The sequence below is a fragment of the Nycticebus coucang genome, chromosome 8, assembly GCF_027406575.1.
Source record: "Nycticebus coucang isolate mNycCou1 chromosome 8, mNycCou1.pri, whole genome shotgun sequence".
Taxonomy (NCBI): domain Eukaryota; kingdom Metazoa; phylum Chordata; class Mammalia; order Primates; family Lorisidae; genus Nycticebus; species Nycticebus coucang.
In genome coordinates, this window is record NC_069787.1 from 124687791 (window position 1) to 124711087 (window position 23297).

Sequence of the window (23297 nt, forward strand, 5' to 3'; positions counted from 1 at the left end):
TTTTTTTTTTTTTTTTTTACTTTATCTCTTTGATTTCCCATTGAAATGACTGTTCCTTTTACTTTTTTGGGTGGTAGGAGGGATGTATCCATGATAAGATTATAGTGCAACGTACTAATGAATAAGTAGTGGACAAGTAATTATGAACTGTTATGTCCTCTAGGAACCTTTGTTCTTTTAAACTGATTGCTTATTTTCTAAAAATGATAACTGCTTTTTTGTACCTTATTAATGACTGGACAGAGGAACTACTACTTATGCCTATGAGTTCTCCTTCCTTTTTTTTTTTTTGTTAGAAACAGAGTCTCACTGTACCGCCCTCTGGTAGAGTGCCATGACGTCACACAGCTCACAGCAACCCCTAACTCTTGGGCTTACGCGATTTTCTTGCCTCAGTCTCCCGAGCAGCTGGGACTACAGGCGCCCGCCACAACGCCCAGCTATTTTTTGTTGCAGTTTGGCTGGGGCTGGGTTTGAACCCGCCATTCTCGGCATATGGGGCTGGTGCCCTACTCACTGAGCCACAGGCCCCGCCAGAGTTCTCTTTTCTTAAATGACCAAGTTTTAGCTTCACATCTTCAATCAGCCACCTGAACTTTACAATAAGTTTTTTTTATAATTGATGTTCTACTGGCATTAGAACATTACCTACCATGGCATCAATTCTGTAGTGGGATCATTTGGGTGATATTTGAAACCATTAGGCTACAACCAGGAATAACTAGAGTGAGAACAGAAAACCAAAAGGTATATAGTTCTGTTCCTGTGTTGTCTCTTGCACTTACAGATTGAAAATGTTAGCTTGTGCAACTCCTAAAAGTCTGTGCTCAGGTCAGGCATGGTGGCTCACTCTTGTAATTACAAATTTTGGGAGGCTGAGTAGGATGATTGGTTGAGGCCACTAGTTCAAGACCAACCTTAGCAGTATAGCAAGACCCTATCTATAAAAACAGTAATTAGCTGGGCATGGTGGTGTATATCTGTAGTCTCAGTTACTCAGGCGGCTGATGCAGGAGGATCACTTGAATCCAGGAACTAGAGGTTGCAGTGATCTGCGATGATGCTACTGCACTCTATCTTGGACCACAGAGCAAGACCCTGACTCTGTGCTCAATTCATCATCCACTGTCCTTACCTGAAAGAGCTATTAATGCCTTTGTATGCATTGTACCTTACCAGCGGAGTTAAGTATAGTTTTTTCTTACTAAAAGTAAGAAAAATATTTAAAATATAAAAATATTATATTTGTATATAATATAAATTGCTCTCCATGACTTAAATTAGCAAGTATATTCAATTATATGCTGCTGACGTTAATGGAAATCTAAGGGTAGGTGTATATCCAGCATGATTAGTAGGAATTCAGTACCTGTCACATTTACAGAGAAGACAATTTTGGGATCTGCCTCTGATTTGCTGTTAGTCTTTACTTCCTTTTCTTAGTGTTTGAAATTGACCATAACAAAGAAATATGGTGGCTTTTTTCTTCTTTTATTGAGATTAATTATACTTTTGTGTAATTTTTCTGAAATGTAAATGTGTTGCTTGAAGAAATATTTATAGTTTTGGTAAAGTTTTTTAGCCTTTTTTTTTTTTTTTTACTTAGTTCCTCTAAGGAAGGATTTTTATATCTTTCATTAACTTTCTGGGTTAAATGGGTCGACTAGTCTTTTATTATGGATGAATTATGTTGTTCGTAATTAGAAGAAAAATCGATGCTCACTTTCTCTTGTTCTTTTTGTTTCTTTAAATTTCAGGTTAATGTGAGGGTTCGTACCATTAGAGCACATTATTTGCCTTTGTAAGGTAAAGTCTGAGTTGCAGTTGAGTCCTTCACTGTGGTATAGTGTACGATATACCCCTACATTGTACTTGTTAGGTGGGTGGGAACTTCCCAGACCTATTCCCCTCTACCTGCTTCCCATCCAGAATATAATTATTTTTTTCTCTCATATGGGCCTGCAGTTGTTGATCTACTGGTTTCAACTTAGTATTGACTACATGAGTACATGGTACTTTTTCATTCTTGAGATACTTAACTTAGGAGAATGTTGTCCAAATCCATCCAAGTAAATTCAAAAGATGCAAAGTTTTCATTTTTTATTATGGCTGAATAGTATTCCATGGTTTACATATATCACAATTAATATAACAATGAATTAATCCATTCAGGTGTTGATGGGCACTTGGTTTGTTTCCACATCTTTTTTTTTTTTTTTTGTAGAGACAAGAGTTTCACTTTATGGCCCTTGGCAGAGTGCCATGGCATCACACAGCTCACAGCAACCTCCAACTCCTGGGCCCAAGCGATTCTCCTGCCTCAGCCTCCCGAGTAGCTGGGACTACAGGCGCCCGCCACAACGCCCAGCTATTTTTTTTTTGGTTGCAGTTCAGCCGGGGTCGGGTTCAAACCCGCCACCCTCGGTATATGGGGCCGGCGCTCCACCGACTGAGCCACAGGCGCTGCCCTGTTTCCACATCTTTTTAATGGTGAATTGAACTGCTATAAACATTCAAGTGCAAATGTTCTTATGATAAATGATTTTTTTCTTCTGTGTAGATTACCTAGTAATGGCACTGTGGGATCAAATGGAAGGTCTACTTTTAGTTCTTTGAGGAGTCTCCATACTTTTTTCCCAAAAGGCTGGGCTAGTTTGCAATACCAACAAGTGTGCACAAGTGCATAAATATTTTCCTCTTTCCCTGTCCACACCAGCATCTGCAGCTTTGGGACTTTGTGATGTGGGCTATTCTCACTGCGGTTAGGTTTTGATTTCTGTTTCTCTGATGATTAGGAACAATGAGCATTTTTTTATGTGTCTGTTGTCCATTCGTCTGTTCTCTTGGGGAAAGGTTCTAAAACTGGACCTGTACCTCTTAGCCCTTACAAAAATTAGCTCATGCTCGATGAAGGATTTAATGCTAGACATGAAACTATAAAAACTCTAGAAGAAAGTGTGGGAAAAACTTTTAACAATATTGGGGTACAGAAAGAATTTATGAAGAAGACCCCATTTGCAATTGCAGCAACATAAAAAATAAATGGGATCTGTTCTCTTTTGTTGGTCATAAGATACACAGTTATATCTATGTTCTCTTTTTTTTTTCTACGTCTTTATCCCTTGCGCAGGGATTCAATATGCAAGACTAGAGGGGAGAATGGAAATGACTTTAGGTGGTTTATTTGTGGTTCTTAAACTTAGTCTTAGGATCTTTTCACACTTTAATTGTTGAGGGCCAGGTGCTGTGGCTGACACCTGTAATCCTAGAACTCTGGAAGTCTAGGCAGGAAAATTGTTTGATGCCAGGGATTCAAGACCAGCCTGAGCAAGAGTGAGACCCCATCTCTACAAAAGTCAGAAAAATTAGCGGGGTTTGGTGGCACACGCCTGTAGTCTCAGCTACTTGGGAGGCTGAGGCAAGAGGATCCTTTGAACTGTGCTAGGATAAGAAGACCACTGGGATTTTATTTTTGAATACTTCAGTTATGTAACCAGTGATCTATTAGAGTTGATATCCTACAGTGGCCCCATAGTCTGACCTCCCCTCACCCCAAAAAAAGAGCTCAAAAAAAGAAAAAGAGCTTATTCTGGAAGAGTAACTTTAGACAATAGTCACTAACATTTTGGATAACCTGCCGTCCCATTGTTTTTCAACTTTTATCTCATAGCACTCTTGAACCTATAATTAAACTTGCATGGCATACTAAAATTATTTGACCAAAAAAAGAGTAAAAAAAAGAATGTACTTACTGTGCTTTGAGCTTCTTTTGGAAATAATTTAGTGATCTTTAAACATTTTCATAGCACACTTAAGATCTTTTCATCATACACCACTGGCGTACAGGTGGAAAAATCACTGTCCTAGTGCCTGCTCTGCTATCTTGTGTCTCAAGTTCCTGACCCTTTCTGATTTTTTTTTTTAATGTGAATTGGCTGTTTTGTTGTTGTTTTTGGAATTCTCTACAAGTGCTTGGTATTAAGTTTTCCTAGTCTACATCATCCAGTATATTTTAAATTTGCTACAAATTTGTTGACATACCTTGTCTTCCTGTTTTTTTTATTTTTTTATTTTTTTGGCCAGGGCTGGGTTTGAACCTGCAACCTCCGGCATATGGGGCTGGCGCCCTACTCTTTGAGCCACAGGCACCACCCTCCTGTTGTTCTTCTTTTAACTTTTATCCTTGTGAATTTATAATTTTTCTTCCTTTATTATTATTTTAGTATTTTTAAAACAAGATAAAAGAAGTTAATAAAAACTCAATTTAAATGGTCATTTGTGGGTAAAGAAAATTCTTAAGTTTTTGAAGGTGAAAACAAGAAAGGAAGAAAAAGCCAAGAAATAAGAAAACATAGAGTTGTCATTATTATTCACTTGTGTACATGTTCTTTACTTTTTATTTTTTCATTTTTTTTATGACAGGGTCTTGCTCTATTGCCAGGGCTAGAGTGCAGTGGCATCATCATAGCTCACTGCAACCTCAAACATCTGCCCTCAATTAATCCTCCTGTCTTAGCCTCCTGAATATCTGGGACTATAGGCTGCCATCATTCCTGGCTACTATTTTTTGTTGTAGAGACTGGGGTCTTGCAGCGTTGCTCAGGTTGGTCTGAAACTTCTGGTCTCAAGCGATTATCCTCCCTTTACCTTCTCAAGTGCTAGGCATGAGCCACCTCTCCCAGCCTGTGTGCATGTTGGTTAGTGGAGATATATGCATATGTGTGTGTGTGTATATATATATATATATAAAAATGTACACACACACGTGGACATTTGTGGTATACGCACATATAATGGATTTTGTGTATATAATATATAATTAGATACTGTGTACACATATGTTTAAATATACATATGTACGCACAGATATTGGTGTGTGCATACATATATATACTTTCATGATTATTTTAAAACTGGAGAGGATGATGCTAATCTTTTTTTCTCCCATTATTTTTTATTAATAGAAAAGATACATTTAAATTTCTCAGTAATTTTTTTTTATTGTTAAATCATAGCTGTGTCTTTTATGCGTGTAGTTTCATTTTTCAATGAGGAATCTGGCTTAGATATGTTAGTGATTTGCGGAATATTTCAGAATGAAGTCTTGTGTTTTCTTAAACTGGAAAATGTTAGACATGGAAATAAATTAGAGGTTCAGAGCTGCGTTTAAAGTCTTTAATTCTGGCTATAGCTAAATAGCTGAAAGTTTTAAATTGAGTCCTGATAACAGTTTTAAACTGGTATTACACTGGAATCAAAGAGGGACTAGCTCACTTGATGATTATGAAAGGAAAGCAGTCATTTAACGTATTACTTTATATTACTGATACTTAATTTATTTTGGATAAATATTAAAGTGTGAGTTTATATTTGTATTTATCTCATTTAAACCTTTACATAGAATGGATCCTTTTTTTTTTTTTTTTTTGAGACAGAGTCTTATTATGTCACCCTCAGTAGAGTGTTGTGGCATCACAGCTCACAGCAACCTCAAAACTCTTGGGCTCAAGCAATTCTCTTGCCTTAGCCTTCCAAGTAGCTGGGACTACAGGTGCCCGCCACAACGCCCAGCTATTTTTTGTTGCAGTTGTTAATGTTTAGCTGGCCTGGGCTGGGTTTGAACCCGCCAGCCTTGGTGTATGTGGCTGGCACTGTAACCACTGTACTATGGGCACGGAGCCAGGATCCTGTTTTTATATGGCTTTCAAAGATAGCTAATTATTTTAAGTATTAAAATTTAAAGATTACCTTTGAGACAGCTAAGCTTCTTACCATCTATATTAATTTATAAATAAAAAACCCTTAGGTTCTGTTTCTCTTTATTCCCTTGTGTGTTGAATGGAAAAATGGTACCTAAACTATATAGATGTAGTTTTATTCATTTATTTATTTATTTTGAGACAGAGTTTTACTTCGTTGCCCTCAGTAGAGTGCTGTGGCATCATAGCTCACAGCAACTTCGGACTCTTGGGCTTAAGCAATCCTCTTGCCTCAGCCTCCCAAGTAGCTGGGACTATAGGCACCCACCATAACCCCCAGCCACTTTTTTTTAGAGACAGGGTCTTGCTGTAGTTCAGGTTGGTCTTGAACTCCTGAGTTCAGGCAATTTACCCTTTTTGGCCTCCCAAAGTCCTTGGATTACAGGCCTGAGCCACCATGCCTGGCCTTATGGATGTAGTTTAAAAAGTATATTTTATAATCTGAAAAATTATATTTCAGTAATTAAATATATTATCAACTTAATTTTTATTCTTGTATATATATTTTCTTAAATGATAGTCTCGACGGGTACGGTTGTATTAATGCTATAATGAATATCTTTATGAATATATCCTCCTTTGAAATTCTTTTTCAGATATATTCCTGAAGTAGGATTGCTTTGTCTAAAAAGTATCGATAGTCTTAAATAATTGTTTAATTGATTTCTTTTTCTTTAAATAATTGTTTAATTGATTTCTAAAAGGATTATATTACCACTTTATATAGGGAGTAACTGTGTGAAGAGTTGATTGACTTCACTATAACTTTAGTACTTAACATTTCCTCCCTAAATTTCACAAGTGAAGTGATTATAGTGCATTGTTTCAGTTTGTACTTTGTTGATAACTAATGAAATCTTATCCATTAAAAAAATTTAGAATTTTCTGTTAAAAAAATATGAAATGTAACTGTGACACAGCTAAATATCTTTTGTCTTCAGGAAATATGAGAATAAAGGAATAGGTGGTCAGATTGCTAAATATAATTAATGACAAATGAAATTTAAACTATCAGAAAATTGGTATAAAAATTGTTCTCATGTCAAGAAGCCAGTTATATTAAAAGATTTTACTAACTAAGCCTTTTTAAATTTTACGAAGTCTTGTAAAAGTTAGTATATTGAATTTAATCCATTGTAATGCTATGTTAGAAGTAAATTTATTTGAACTTAAGGTTATAAAAATGGGACGTCGGTCATCAGATACTGAAGAAGAAAGCAGAAGCAAGAGAAAAAAGAAGCACCGTAGACGGTCATCTTCGAGCAGTTCTTCAGATAGTAGAACATACAGCCGAAAGAAAGGCGGGAGAAAGTCAAGGTCCAAGTCAAGGTCTTGGTCCAGAGATCTTCAGCCTCGTTCGCATTCCTACGACAGAAGGTGATTTTTGTAATTTTTATACAGTAATGAGGGTGACATATTTTTTTAGTTCATATATTTTTTATTTTTAATTTTGCTAGATAAAACATTTTTCTTTTAATAGTTATATGACGTTTAAGTCTCAACCCAGAGTTTTTTTCCACCTGGTTGAGTCCATGGCTCTTGTGTTCTCTGCCTCTATTTTGTAGGTGAGTAAGTACTGCTATAGTTCTCAGACTATATTATCTTATGATATCTGGAAAGATTGTAAGATTAATAATGCCTTAATTAGTAGCTGACCCAGTTGCTAAATTATGAATCAATCATCTGACTGTTCAACAGAAATAACATTTTACCCCAGTGCCCATCAACCCATGGATGAATTAATAAACCATGGGCTGTGTGTGTGTGTCTGTGTATGATAAGATGGAGACTTTACATCTTTTGTGTTTACCTGGATGGAGTTAAAGGATGTTCTCCTTAGTAAAGTATCTCAAGAATGGAAAAGGAAGCGCCCCATGTACTCAATACTAATTTGAAACTAGCAGATAATCAAGTACAGGCCTATATGAGAGAAAAACAATTAAATTCAAGTAGAAGGAAAGGGAGAGGGGAGAGGGGACTCAGTAAGCTCCCACCTAATGGGTACAATGTAGGGGTATGTAGCACAACTCCTGGGTGAAGGACTCAACTACAACTTGGATGTTACCTAACAGACACAAACAGTGTAACCCAATCGTATGTACCCTTATGTTAATCTAAAATAAAAAAGGAAAAATAAAGAGAAATAATAATTTATCTCTATTTGCTTTAAGGGAAAAGCGAAAATATAGTAAAAATTAGATGATTCTTTAGAATCTAGACTATTTCTCCTTAAAGTCCATAATGAAACATTTTTATAGTAGTAATCTCTGATTGTATTTTATTTCAGACGTAGGCATCGATCAAGCAGTAGCTCTTCTTATGGCTCTAGAAGAAAACGAAGTCGAAGTCGTTCAAGAGGTCGGGGGAAATCTTATAGAGTTCAGAGGTCTAGGTCCAAAAGCAGGACAAGGAGGTATGTCTTCAAGTATTTATTGCTTTGTAACCAACTGTTCCAAAATTTAGTGATGTAAAGCAACAATCATTTATCTTCTCACAATTCTATGATTTTGACTGAGCTCAGCTGGCAGTTCTGCTTGTCTCACCTGGGGTTACTCACGTGGCTGTGGTCTTCTGTCAGCAAGACTGGAACTGTGTGGTCTAATGTGGCCTCACCCGTGTATATGGTGTTTGATGCAGGCTGTTGGCATATGTGGTTTCTTATTCTCTAGTAGGCCTGGCTGAGCTTTTACATATGGTGGGGGAAGTATTTCAAGAAGGTAAGAGCAGAAGCTGAAAAGTCAAGGTTAAGCCTCAGAAATAACATGGTGTGTTAATGGAATGAATATATGTGTCCTCTTCAAAATTCCTATGTTGAAGCCCCAACTGGCATTGTGGCTATATTTGTGGATTGGGCAAACAGAGGTAATTAAGGTTAACTGAAGTCATAATGTTGTGGTCCTAATCTGGTAGGGTTGGTGCCCTTATCAGAAGAGGAAGAGAGAAATTTTTCAGTGTGCTAAGAGGCAAGGACATGTGGGGACACAGTGAGTCCTCACCAGGAACCAAAGTGACTGTCCCTTTGATCTTTCACTTCTACTGTGCAAACTATGAGAAAAGGAATTTCTGGTGTTGAAGCTGCCAGTGCATGGGATGGTTTCTACGGCAGCCCAGGCAGACTGATCCGTAGTGTTACTCCATCTGCATTTTCTAGCCTTGCTCAGGGGCCAGTACAGAAAACAACTTACCTGGAGAAAGGTTTCCATTCTGGGCAGTGTTAGAAAGTACAATTTAGCTGGGCGCGGTGGCTCACGCCTGTAATCCCAGCACTGCGGGAGGCTGAGGAGGGAGAATCGCTTGAGCTCAGGAGTTTGAGACTCGCCTGAGCGACAGTGAGACCCCGACTCGTGAAAAAAATGGAAAAACCCAGCCGGGTGCCGCGGCGAGCGCCTGTAATCCCAGCGGCTTCCGGAGGCTGAGGCAGGGGGGTGCCCGCAGCCCGAGTCTGAGGTTGTGGTGAGCTACCAGGCCCACTGCACTCTGCTCAGGAGCACAGGGTGGGAGCCTGTCTCAACAAAAAAAAAAAAAAAAAGAAACTACAATTTAATAGGATAGGTACCTTGTTATTGAGGGACTTCCATACATTTAGAAATTATTGAAAGTTTTTGACCAGGAGAGTGTTAGGATAAAAAGGATACAAGCAGTATTTTAGGAGGACTCGTTTCTTTCTCTGTCTCTCTTAGGTTCTATTGGGAAGCAGGTTAGTAGCCTGATTTTGTAATCTGGGTGTAAAACTTTTTAGTTCTTTCTATGAACCTGGAGTTGGAGAATAGCAGTGAAGTTGTAATGTTTGGCTTTTCTGGCCATGTGTTATTTGGCATCTGACTCATCTCCTTCTCACACATTCCTGTATAAACCACTCTGTCTTACACACCTTGCAGTTGCAAGCTTTGCTTCTTTGAGCATGTTCTTTGTTTCATTTTCTTGCCATCATCTCTACTTTGAGAATTCTTCCTACCCTTTACTTTTAAGTTCTATTTAACTTTTAATTCTCCTCTTCCTTAAATCCATTTTTCAGTTTTACTTTTTCTTCCCCAAGTCAAATACAACCTTTCCTTTTGCTGATGTATCATCCCATGTGGTTCTTGGTTTGTAACAGTTATATTATGAATACTTTTTTTTGTTATTCTCATATGTTGTAAATTCTTGTATGGTAATCTCTTGGTAGCTAGCATAATGCCTTGCCCAGTAAACGTGTTGACTGAGTGAATGACTAACTTGGAGAAATGAAGTGAGGTAGAGAGCTGATTTTTGTAGCAAGGAAAAGTTTTATTGATTCGCAGAAAGAAAGCTTTATTTTAGATGTATTAATTTGCCAAAAAGAGGCTGATTATCAGAAAATAACTTCAATTAAAATTTCCTATCAATGCGAACAGAAATATTAATATTATGCTTTTGAATGGTCTTTTTTAGTTTATAGAGTATTTTCATATATATCAGCCAACCAGGGTTTGGTTCTGAGAACCAAAGTATATGGATAAGGGTTTTTTTTTTTTTTTTTAGAGACAGAGTCTCACTTTATGGCCCTTGGTAGAGTGCCGTGGCATCACACAGCTCACAGCAACCTCCAGCTCCTGGGCTTAAGCGATTCTCTTGCCTCAGCCTCCCGAGTAGCTGGGACTACAGGTGCCCGCCATAGCACCTGGCTATTTTTTTGTTGCAGTTTGGCCGGGGCTGGGTTTGAACCTACCACCCTCGGCATATGGGGCCGGCGCCCTACTCACTGAGCCACAGGCGCCGCCCCTGGATAAGGGTTTTAACACAGGGAATTAAAGGCTTATGATAACTTTTGGAAGGACTCAGGGAAGTGATGATTGGGGAAGCTGTCATTGATCATTTCAGCCTGAAGAGTGGAAGTTTGTTGTTTTCTCTGAAGTCAGCTGGGAGCACCAAAGTGGCTGGTTCTTAAGAAACTGTTTACTTGGAAGCTGCTTCTTTTCCCAAGAGTCTACCTGTAACTTCCTCCAGCGGGGAATCTGGATATGTGGTTACTTTTTCTGTGCCATGCAAGTAAGGCCTTAGAAGGAGAGGCAGTGATGCCTAGTCCACAATAGATAACGCAGCATGCATGCATTTTGTGACTGAGCTCTGTAACTCTGTCAGGCTGCCACAGTAGGGTAACACCTTTGTTTTGTATATGAGGAAACATTCAGAGGTTTATCCAAGACAGCACCTTCTCATCCTCCTGCCTTGACACTGACCTCTGCATTTAACTTTAGGAATTAAATAATCTGGAGATGCTGAAAAGTCTCAAATTTTGAAGAATTGACATTATTCATGTGCTGTACGCTATTATTTTGGAAAATATCTTTTAGAAATTTATTCTTCAAAGTGATTGAACTAAATGCCTTTCTAGTTTAATCTTGATTCAACAAGAAAGTTAACTCATTTCTTGAAAGGTTTATCAAAGTATTGATTTAGAGAAGATGAAAGTAGTTTTTTAAAGAAAAAATATTATATGATTTTAAGTCTGAAGATGTACTAATGATCTTTGTGCTTTTCAGTAGGAAAAGTGATTTCTGTCTTGGAAAGACAAATGTTTTCAGTAAACTTTCTTGTTACATGTATAAAGAGCAGTTTAATGATGAAGCATATCCTGGGGGCCGGCAGGATGGACATTAAGTGTTTGAAGTCTCCTGCGGTTTCCATGGATCGGTTATAGAGTTGACTGGATGATTGTGCTTTTTTTTTTTTTTTTTTTTTTACCCCACCCCCGATTGTGCTTTTTAACATATGAGGATCCACAGAGAACTCAAATGTGTAAGCAAGAAAAGAACAAGTGATCCCATCACAGGCTGGGCAGGGGACTGGAAGAGAACCTTCTCTGAAGAAGACAGGCGCATGGCCTACAGACATATGAAAAAATGCTCATCATCTTTAATCATCAGAGAAATGCAAATCAAAATTACCTTGAGATACCATCTAACTCCAGTAAGATTAGCCCATATCACAAAATCCCAAGACCAGAGATGTTGGCGTGGATGTGGAGAAAAGGGAACACTTCTACACTATTGGTGGGAATGCAAATTAATACATTCCTTTTGGAAAGATGTTTGGAGAACACTTAGAGATCTAAAAATAGATCTGCCATTCAATCCTACAATTCCTCTACTAGATATATACCCAGAAGACCAAAAATCACACTATAGCAAAGATATTTGTACCAGAATGTTTATTGCAGCCCAATTCATAATTGCTAAGTCATGGAAAGAGCCCAAGTGCCCATCGATCCACGAATGGATTAATTGTGGTATATGTACACCATGGAATATTATGCAGCCTTAAAAAAAGATGGAGACTTTACCTCTTTCCTGTTTACATGGATGGAGCTGGAACACACTCTTCTTAGTAAAGTATCTCAAGAATGGAAGAAAAAGTATCCAATGTACTCAGCCCTACTATGAAACTAATTTATGGCTTTCATATGAAAGCTATAACCCAGTTATAACCTAAGAATATGGGGAAGAGGAAGGGGAGGATGGGAAGAGGGAGGGTGATTGGTGGGATCACACCTGCGGTGCATCTTACAAGGGTACATGTGAAACTTAGCAAATGTAGAATAAAATTGTCTTAATGACTAAGAAAATGCCAGGAAGGCTATGTTAACCAGTGTGATGAAATGTGTCAAACTGTTTATAAAACCAGTGTATGGTGCCCCATGCTTGCATTAATGTACACAGCTATGATTTAATATTAATAAAAAAAAATATATGCCTTTCGGTGTTCTCCTTCAAGTTTTCAAGTTGGACATTTCTCTTAACACTCCCTTCTCCAACCATGAGAAACCAGAATAACATACCACTGTGAAAACTAAATTCACCTATTAAATCAGTATTTGGGTGGTGCCTGTGTCTCAGTGGATAGGGCGCAGGCCCCATATACTGAGGGTGGTGGGTTTGAACCTGGCCCTGGCCAACTGCAACAAAAAAATAGCTGGGCGTTGTGGTGGGTGCCTGTAGTCCCAGCTATTTGGGAGGCTGAGGCAAGAGAATCACCTAAGAAATCAATATTTTTGGCAGGAGCGGTGGCTGATGCCTGTAATCCCAGCTCTGTGGGAGGCCAAGACAGGTAGATCCCTTGAGCTCAGGAGTTTGACACCAGCCTTAGCAAGAGATCCCTATCTCTCTATTAAAAACAGAAAAACCAGCCAGGCCTGGTGGTGGGCACCTGTAGTCCCAGCTGCGCAGGAGGCTGAGGCAGGAGGATCCCTTCAGCTCAGGAGTTTGAGGTTGCTGTGAGCTATGATGATGCCAAGGTACCATCCGTGGTGACAGAGTGAGATTGTCTCAAAAAAAAAAAAAAAGAATCCAGTATTTGTTACAGTTCTTTTTTATCTTTGTCTTGAGCATATATAGGTCTGTACCCCAAGTCCTTCCCGGCCTTTCAGTATGGTTAGTTTCTTCATTTTGAAAGAGTTAGTTATAATAGGTTTGCTTTTTATACTTCAAGTTTCTTAATCCCTTTAAACTTTTTTCTTTCATTCTCTATTAAAAATAAATAATAGCATGTGAATAAATAAAATAGTATATGAAACAGGAATATGGTTCCAAAAGATGCCGCTGTACTAAAAGGGGACCTCAGGGAAGTATCACTCCCCTTCTCACTTCTATTCTGTGTCAGCCCACCCTTTTAGGTAGCCAGAATTATTAGTTAGTGGTTTAATCTTCCTGTGTTTACTTTAAAACACAGGAGTAGTTGTATCTATGGCATACTCTAGATACTTTGTTTTATTTTTCATTGTAAATATATCTTGGAAACTATATGAATTTATAGAATTTTTTTAACAGCTGCTTGGTACTCTATTATGTGGCTATATCATAGTTTGTTTAGTCACTTTTCTAGGTATGAACATTAAAGATCCAGCTAATATTTTGCAGTTATGGAAAGGTCATCATGAGTAACTTCACGTGTGGGTACATTTTACTGTTAGAGGTGTTCCTTCAGAGGAAACCCCAAAAGATTGCTGAGTCAAAAGGTACACGTTCGTAGCTTTATTAGAAATTGCCAAAATCCTGTTAGTAATTTGTGAGGTCTGTTTCCTTACAGCACCATCTGTGGAAGGTGTCATCATATTTTGAAATGTTTTCTAATCTCATAGATGAGAACTGGTATTTTAGTGTAGTTTTAATTTTAATTTCTTTTATTAGTGAGTTTGGACATCTTCCCATATATTTAAGGATCACTTTTCTCTTTCTTCCCTTTCCTTTCCTTCTCTTCATTTTAGTAGATGGGGTTCTCATTATGTTGCTCAGGACACCCTGGAAGTCTGGGCTCAAGTTATCTTCTCAATCTGAGTAGCTGGGTCTTCAGGCATGTTACCATGTCCAGCTAATTTTTTTTTCTGTATTTTGCTGCTCCTGTATAATAGATTAAATTTTTATAAGTATTTGGTCTTTTTCTGCACTTGATATCTTTTTCACTGGCTGGCTTGTTCATTCATGCACTGTTACCATACTCTGTGGCTCAGAGGAGTAAGACGTCGGCCCCATATCCTGGAGGTGGTGGGTTCAAACCCAGCCCCAGCCAAAAACTGCAAAAAAAAAAAAGCAATTACAATCTTTTAATATTAGGCAGCGGTAGTCACCCCTTCTCATTTCTGCCTTTTTTTCCCCTCAGTGTTTGAGGCAGGAGCGGTGGCTGATGCCTCAAACAGGGTTTGACTGGCACTTCTCTTTTTTTAGAGATAGAGTCTCACTTTATCGCACTTGGTAGAGTGCGGTGGCATCACAGCTCACAGCAACCTCCAGCTCTTGGGCTTAGGTGATTCTCTTGTCTCAGCCTCCCGAGTAGCTGGGACTATAGGCACCTGCCACAATGCTTGGCTATTGTTTGTTGCAGTTTGGCCAGGGCCAGGTTTGAACCCGCCACCCTCGGTATATGGGGCTGGTGCCCTACTCACTGAGCCACAGGCACAGCCCCGACTGGCTATTCTTTTCATATGAACTGTTCATTTTTTTCCTTTGAACTTAATTTTACTTGTCTAGGTTGATTAAAAAAGCTTGGTGATATTCTTATTGGGATTTTAATCAAATTTATAAATTATCATTATTATTATTATTATTATTATTATTATTTTTAGAAAGTAACAAGTCTGGCACCAGAGTTGACTTTTAATTTCTCCTAAAGCCGCTGAAGCAAAAATCATGATAAAACATTCTTTCCTTTACAACTCCCCCAATGCAAAAAAAAAACACTATTTGTAGGAAAAAATGGTTTTGTACATAGGATGGGGAACAATATAAATTCAAAACGTACAGATAAGGGTTAGCTCTATCACTCATCTCTTTTAAAAAGTTTATATGAATATCCAGTCAAAACAAACAGGGTAGTGCCCTTGAAATGTTACCTATACGGATTTCCAAGTAGACTATAGGACTGTATACTGTCTCGGAATGTCCTTAGAAGGCTCTATCATTGATCAGGTAACAGTAAAAACCCCAGAGTCCTTTCTTTCAAACAGATAAGGGAAAGACACAGGGACAAAGAAGCTATTCAAACTTCGTCTTCTTTCCTTGTGGCTTGTGGTCTCCTCCTCCTCCTCTTCCACCTAGGAAGCCTCCTCGGCCTCCAAAGCCTCCCCGGCCTCTGCCACCAAATCTGCCTCTGCCTCCTCTGCCTCCACCTCGACCTCCTCTGCCTCCACCACGACCCCCAAAGCCACCTTCACCCTTAGGCTTGGCCCAGTCCAAGGTAACTTTGCTTCCATCAATTTCACCATCTTTCATGGCCTCCTTTTCAGCTTTGGTATCTTCCTCACTGTTAAAGTCTACAAACCTAAACCCTTTGGAGGATCGAGTTTCAGTGACTATCCATGCACAAACAGAGCCGTCAAACGACTCCTTCAATGTCTCTTCAGTGGTATCCTCAGACAGACCTTTGACAAACAGAGTTTTGGATGGCTGGCTTCTGGCATTAGGTGATCCTCTGGGTGCTTGTAACTCCAGCCTGATTGCTCTGCCCTCAATTTCCCTTTTATTACAGGAGTTTAAAGCTTCTTTAGCATCTTCAAATGAAGCAAATTCTATAAATGCATACCCTTTAGATTTGCCATTTTGGTTCTGGGGCACTTTGATAAAAGTTACCTTCTCAAACACTTCCTGAAGTGTTTCTTCTGTTGCACTGTAGGACAAGTTGCTTAAAACCAGAGTTTTTGATTCACCGCTCCAAGTGCTATTCTTTCCACCCCTATAGTCTTGACTTTGACCTTTCTCTCCAGTGTAGTACAGGGAAATGGATCGCCCGTCAATCTCTGTTCCCTGCTTTTCTTCAAATGTTTTCTCTGCATCAGCTTCTGTCTTAAATTCAATATAAGCAATCCCTTTACTCTTCCCATCTTTGCTGACTATTCTGATCTCCATAGCATCTTCAAACACTTCTTTTAATTCATCCTGAGTGATTTTGTAAGGAAGGTTTTTGGCCAAAAGTGTTCTGGCATCCCGATCTTTCTTATTGTCTTTCCCTTTTGGTTTCTCTAGTTTAATTTCATTGCCAAAGACTTTCAAACCAGTGAGCTCCAAGGCTTTTTCCAGGTCTTCAGCAGATTCAAAATCCACATAGCCAAACTTTCTAGTCATACCAATTCTGACATCTACAACAGCAAGATCGTTTTTAGCAAAAACATCACTGATACCAGTTTTTAATTCGGGAGCAGATTTGTTAGAATTCAGGTTTCCAATAAACAGATTGAAAGATGTAGTCGGTTCTGTTCCTTCCACTTCCTGTTTCTTGGCTTCAGGAGCTGCTTTCTGTTTCATCATTTCCTTCTTTCGTTTTCCAGGTGCTTTGACAGGCTCTTCCTCCTCCTCTTCATCCCCTTCCGCATCATCTTCCTCTTCATCCTCATCATCATCTTTATCCTCTTCCTCATCATCTTCATCTTCCTCCTCAGCCACACTCTTAGCTTTCACAGGAACAACTTTTGCAGGAGCTTTCTTTCCTTTGGCTGATGTGGTCTCCATGGCTTCTTCTTCAGAGTCATCCTCCCCCTCCTCATTGTTATCCTCATCGTCTTCGTCTTCATCTTCATCATCTTCATCTTCATCTTCTTCATCTTCATCCTCTGAGGCAGGAGCAGACGCCGCTGCTTTCATCACTGCTGGTTCAAATTCATCCTCTTCCTCATCTCCATCTTCCTCTTCATCCTCCTCCTCACTGTCATTGTCCTCCTCCATCATCACTGTCTTCCTTCTTGGCATTCTTGCGTTCTTTGCCCCCTTGGCTGGAATGGCTGCTCCCTTCTTACCAGGGGTTGCTACCAATGCTTTGCCGGGTGTGCTTCCCTTTTTGCTGGGTGTTGCTACTGCTTTGGCTGGAGTAACCATCTTCTTGGTCTGTGGGGCTGCTGCCTTTTTGCCTGGGGTGGCAACTGCAACCTTTTTAGTTGGAGAAACCACCACTTTCTTTGCTGGGGTTGCAGTAGCCTTCTTGCCTTTCTTCTGAGGGACGATAACCTCTTCCTCACTGCTGTCATCATCATCATCTTCTGACATTTCCTCATCTTCACTGTCTTCTTCTACCTCCTTTGGGGGAGGAACCATTTTCTTGGGGTCACCTTGATTTTTACCTGCCTTTGCGAGCTTCACCATGATGGCGGCTTACGACGGCTGAGCGTGTATCGGGCAAGTGGCGCAGACAGATCTAGAGCAACCAAGCTATGTCGGCGGCGGCCGAGGGTACAGAAGCTCTCCCGAGGGTACGGCTCCACAGCTCCAGACTGAGGCGAAAGCCAAATTTATAAATTAAAGAGAATATCTTTATCATGTTGAGTTCTCTGCAAGATTAAAAGGATGATTTTCCATTTTTTTCCTAGTCTAGTGTTTTTTCTTTTTTTTTTTTGTGATTCGAGAGTGTTTTAATTTCCTCATATAATGTTTTGCTCATTTCTTGCTAAGTTTATCCCAAAGTATTTCAACTTCTTTTTTTTTTTTTTTTTTTTGTAGAGACAGAGTCTCACTTTATGGCCCTCGGTAGAGTGCCGTGGCCTCACACAGCTCACAGCAACCTCCAACTCCTGGGCTTAAGCGATTCTCTTGCCTCAGCCTCCCGAGTAGCTGGGACTACAGGCGCCCGCCACAACGCCCGGCTATTTTTTGGTTGCAGTTCGGCCGAGGCCGGGTTTGAACCCGCCACCCTCGGTATATGGGGCCGGCGCCTTACCGACTGAGCCACAGGCGCCCCCCGTATTTCAACTTCTTAATGCTGTTATTTATGGGGTTTTCTCCATCATTACAGTATCTAATTAGTTACTCTTTCTATATACAAAACCTATAGAAGCAGATGTTGATTTTATATCTTCTTACTTTATTCAGTTATTTTATTGTTTGATTTAGTTTTATTGGTGATTCTCCAGGTTTATTATATCATCTGCTTTGTAGAAATAGTTTTACTTTTTTCCTACTTCTAATTCTTCCATTTTATTTCTCTTAGCTAATCGCAATTCCTTGTACTTTTAGGACAGTATTGATATACATACTTGTCTGTACTGGATTTTGTTGAACATGCTCCTAGCGTTTGTCCAGTAAGAAATATGCTGGCTCTAGGACCAAAGCTGTATGGAGGGATCCATCTTTACCGGTTTTTTGTTTTGTTTTTTTCAGGACCGAATATTGAATTTTGTCCAAAGCTTTCTCATTATCTATGAATATAATCATATGATTTTTTTCCCCCTTGCATGTATTGAAGAACCAATATTGTATTTCTGGAATAAATCTTTCTTGATCTTGGTGTATTATTTTCTTAATGAGGCATGAGATTCTGTTCACTAATTTTTAAATTTAGTACTTTTACGTTGATACTCATATGTGATATTTGTTTGCCATTTTACTTTTTGTATTGTTTTTATTAAGTTTAGGTATCAATATTATCCTTGTTTCACAAAGAAGGTTAGGAAGTTTTCCTTCATTTTTAATGATCTGGAACAGGGGTGTACTCTGAGGAGTATTTAGTCTTCGAAATTTTGGTACAGTTGTGAAATTGTCCTGGCTTGGTGCTTTTTTTATTCATGTGAGTCATTGGTAACTTTATTTCTTTGAGAGAAATTGGTTAAACTTTCTATTTCTTATAGATTTAATTTTGGTAAACTATATTGTTCTAACTATACAATTTAAAATTTATTTAGTAGTCCTTCATGATTTAAAATTAGCTTTTCTCTTGTGTTAATGCTTATTTTTCTCTTATCATTTATTGTTATGTGTATGTATGCTTTCTGTTATTTAAGCTAACTAGTGGTTCACTATTTTGCTAATTATTAAGAAAAATTAATTTTGATTTGTTATTAGATTTTTTGTTTTTCTATGATCCACCTTAGTCTTGCTTTTATTCTTACTATGTCTTTGTGCTTTCTTCAGTTTATTATTATTTTTCTAATCTCTTAAGCTGGGAATTTTATTTTTTTATATTTATGCTTATTTCTGTTGATAAAACTGTTTAGGACTATGATTTTTCCTCTAATCACTGCTTCAAATATATCTCATAGATTTTCCCCCCCTAGGCTATTATTATGAAAAATTTCAGGCACACAGGAACATTAAAAGAATTTTACAGCAAATGCTAGGTGTGTACCGCCTAGATATTAGCATTAATGTTTTACTTGCTTTAGCATATATCTGTCCATTTATCTATTCCTCCATTCATTAATCTTTGTTTTTGGATGTGCACTTTTAATTGCAGACATAGTATGCTTTTCCCTTTTAGATACTTCAGCATACTTATCACAAACTAGGGGTCAGTATTCCCTTATAATAGTAAGTTCTTTTCCTTTGAAAGCAAAAACTTAGCAAATTTTTTCATTTGAGGCAAAATTTATGTGTAATGAAGTGAGTGAATTCTAACCATACATTTGCTGAGCTTTGACAATGCAAAATATAGAACATTGCTCTTATCCCCAGAAAGCTCCCTGATAACCTTCTTAATTAATCCTTGAGTTTAAGCTCCTCGGAGGTATACGTAGTTATGATTTTTTTTCCATCGTAGGTCAGTTTTCATGTGAATGGAATCATATGACATGTACTTTTTATTTAAGGCTTAAAAAAATTTAGCACGATACTTATGAGAGTCATCCATGATATGTATGTCAATAGTTCCTTTCTTTTATTGTTGAGTAGTATTTTACTGTACAGATGAATTACATTTTTTTCTAAAATTTTATATAAATTGTGCAGTGGGAATGTTTTGCATATGGCTTCTTTCACTTAGCATAAATGCTTTCATCTGTCTTTCTGTAGCTTGCTCCATTTCATTGCTCAGTAGTATATATGCCACAGTTTATTTTCCTGTTGAGGGATGCTTTGCATGTTTTGGGGCTCGGCTATCATGAATAAAGCTGCTATATATAAATCTTTGTTTTATAGGTTTTTTTGTGGATATCTGTATTCCTTTCTCCATCGAGTAGTGGAACATCTCAGTCTAGGGTAGGTTTCTGTTGTAGATGTATAAGAAACAGCCAGGTAGTTTTCCAAACATTTTTCTAAAGTGGCTGTGCCATTTCATATTCCCACCAATAAGTGTATCAGAGTTCAGTTACTATAATTTCACCAATACTTGGTATTGTTAAGTCTTTTAATTTTGGTCAGTCTGATAGATGTGTAGTGGCATTTCATGGTTTTAAATTTGCATTTATAGTTTATCTTTTAACTTTTTATATATTGTATATCTCAAATTAATTTTTTATGGTGATAAAAACACATAAATTTATCCTCTTAACAAGTTTTTAAGTGTATTTTATAGTATTGTTAACTGGATGTACATTGTTGTACAATAATACTCTGGAACTTTTTCATCTTGCCTGACTCTATACCCATTGAACAATTCTCCGTTTTCCCCTCCCCTAGCCTCTGGCAACGGCCATTCTACTTCTTTTTCTATGAGTCTGATTATGTTAGATACCTCATGTAAGTGGGATCATGCAGTATTTGTCATTTTGTGATTGGTTTATTTTACTTGCCATAATTGAGGTTTGTCTGTGTTGCAGTATGTGACAAAAATTTCGTCTTTTTTTTTTTTTTTTTTTTGTCACTCTCGGTAGAGTGCAATAGCATCATAACTCACAGCAACCTCACACTCTAGGGCTCAAGGATTCTCTTGCCTCAGCCTCTGGAGTAGCTGCGAATACAGGTGACTGCCACAACGCCTGCCTATTTTTAGAGACAGAGTCTTGCTTTCGCTCAGGTTTGTCTCAAACTCTTGAGCTCAAGCAATCTACCTGTCTTGGCCTCTCAGAGTTCTACGATTACAGCTGTGAAACACTGTGCTTGGCTCAAAATTTTCTAATTGTTTAAGGTTAAATAATATTCCATTGTATGTGTGTACTCTATTTTCGTTATCCATTCATCCATTGATCAAGACTTAGGTTGATTCCATCTTTTTGGCTATCCTCAATAATGCCGTAATGAACATTTTATGTAAATATCTCTTCAAGACCCTGCTTTCAGTATTTTTGGAACTGAAGCCCATCCAGAAGTGGGATCTAGAAGTGGATCATGGGGTAGTTATATTTTTAATTTTTTGAGAACTATTTTCTATAGATAGTTTTTTATAGCAGCCGTACCATTTTATAATCCCACTAATAGTGTGCAAGGGTTCCAGGTTCTCTGCATCTTTTCAAACGCAAATAAACTTGTTATTTATTTGAGAGTGTCCATCCTAATGGGTAGTATCTTATTGTGTTTTTGATTTGCCTTCTGAGTGATGTTGAGCATCTTTTTTTCATAAACTTATTGGCCATATGTATGACCTGTCTATATCTTATTTGGATAAATGTCTATTCAAGTCTTTGACCTTTTTTAAATTGAATTATTTGTTTTTCATTTACTTATGTTCATTTATTGTTGAGACAGAGTCTCACTCTGTTGCCTTGACTAGAGTGTGGTGGTGTCATCATAGATGACTGCAACATCAAACTCCTGGGCTCAAGTGATCCTCCTGCCTCAGCCTGCAGAGTGGTTGGAACTATAGGTGCCTACCATCATGCCAGGCTAATTTTTCCGTTTTTAGTAGAGACAGGGTTTTGTTTTTACTCAGACTACTCACCTTAACCAATCCTGCCTTGGCCTCTGAAAGTGCTAAAATTACAGGAAATCACCTGTCATGCCTGCCCTAATTTTTTTTTTTTTTTTTTTTTAGTTGTAGATGTTCTGGATATTAACCCCTTATCTTTTATATGCTTTGTAAATAATTTCTCCCATTCTGTAGGTTGTTCTTTTACTCTGTTCATTATTCCTTTTCCTACATAGAAAGTTTGATGTAGATACCTGTTTCTCCTTTTGTTATCTGTGTTTTTTGTGTCATTTCTAAGACATGACATGTTCATTCCAATGTCATGAAGCTTTTTACTTCTCTGTTTTTTTATTTAGGGGTTTTATGGTTTCAAGTCTTACTTAGGTTCAGGTCTTTATTCTATTTTGAGTTTTTTCTTTTTCTTTTTGTGAGACAGAGTCTTGCTCCGTGACCCCAGCCTAGAGTGCCGTGGTGTCATAGTTCTGCAACCTCAAACTCCTTAGGCTTAATTGATAACTTCTGTCTCAGCCTCCTGATTAACTGGGACTACAGGTGTGTGCCACCACACCTGGCTAATTTTTCTATTTTTTGTGGAGAAGGTGTTTTACTCTTGCTCAACCCCAGACCTCCCAGGTCAGCCTCCCAGAGTGCTAGGATTACAGGTGTAAACTGTTGCCCCAGCCTTTGAGTTAATTTTTGTACATAGTGTAAAATAAGGGTTCATCTTCATTCTTTTGCATCTAGCTATTCAATGTTTGCATCATTTGTTGAAGAGAGGAGATTTTACCCATCATATTGTCTTAGCAGCCTATCAAAGATCATTTGATCATATACTGGAGAATTTATTTCTGGGTTATCCTGTTTCATTGGTCTGTATGCTTGTCTTCATGCTTATACCATACTGTTTTGATTATTGTAGCTTTGTAATATATTTTGAAGCCAGGATGTTGAGGCCTTCATTTTTGTACTTTTTCAAGATTATTTTGACTAGTTGTGGTCCTTTGAGAGTTCATATGAATTTTCAGATTTCTTTTCTGTTTCTGTAAAAAAATGTCATTGAAATTTTGATATGGATTGTATTGAATGTCTGGATTCCATTGGGTAGTGGAGGACATTATAGCCATATTAGGTCATCCAATCCATGAACAAGGGGTGTTTTCCATTTAATTGTGTCTTCTCTAAATTCTTTCAGCAGTGTTTTGTAGTGGTCAGTGTAACAGTCTTAAGCACTTTATTCTTTTTGATGCTGTTATAAATGAATACTTTCCTTAATTTCATTGTTTATTGTTAAAGAAATGCAACTGATATTTGAGTATTGTTTTTGTGTCCTGCAACTTTGCTGAATTCACTTATTAGATCTAATAGTTTATAAATGTGTACATATAATCTTTAGGGTTTTATATGTATAAGCTTATGTCATCTGTGAACATAGATAAATTTACTTTTTCTTTTCTAACTGGTTGCCTTTGATCTTTCTTTATTGTCTGATGCTCTGGCTAGGACTTCAGTACTATGTTGAATAGAAGGTGGTGAGAGTGGGCATCCTGG

At 38.0% G+C, this 23297-nt stretch overlaps 2 protein-coding genes across 2 annotated transcripts in view; one reads left to right on the forward strand and one right to left on the reverse strand.

The window, feature by feature from the left end:
* RSRC1 (arginine and serine rich coiled-coil 1) overlaps positions 1 to 23297 on the forward strand; it is a 427036-nt gene that overhangs the window by 13474 nt on the left and 390265 nt on the right. Inside the window, exons 6-7 of the mRNA XM_053598852.1 lie at positions 6934 to 7136; positions 8047 to 8172. Of these exons, the coding sequence (XP_053454827.1) occupies positions 6934 to 7136; positions 8047 to 8172 (329 nt within the window). The remainder of the gene's footprint in view (positions 1 to 6933; positions 7137 to 8046; positions 8173 to 23297) is intronic.
* LOC128592086 (nucleolin-like) lies at positions 14847 to 17379 on the reverse strand. The gene has a single exon (XM_053599921.1). It carries the CDS (start codon positions 17339 to 17341, stop codon positions 15245 to 15247), a length of 2097 nt encoding a protein of 698 aa, XP_053455896.1. The 5' UTR covers positions 17342 to 17379; the 3' UTR covers positions 14847 to 15244.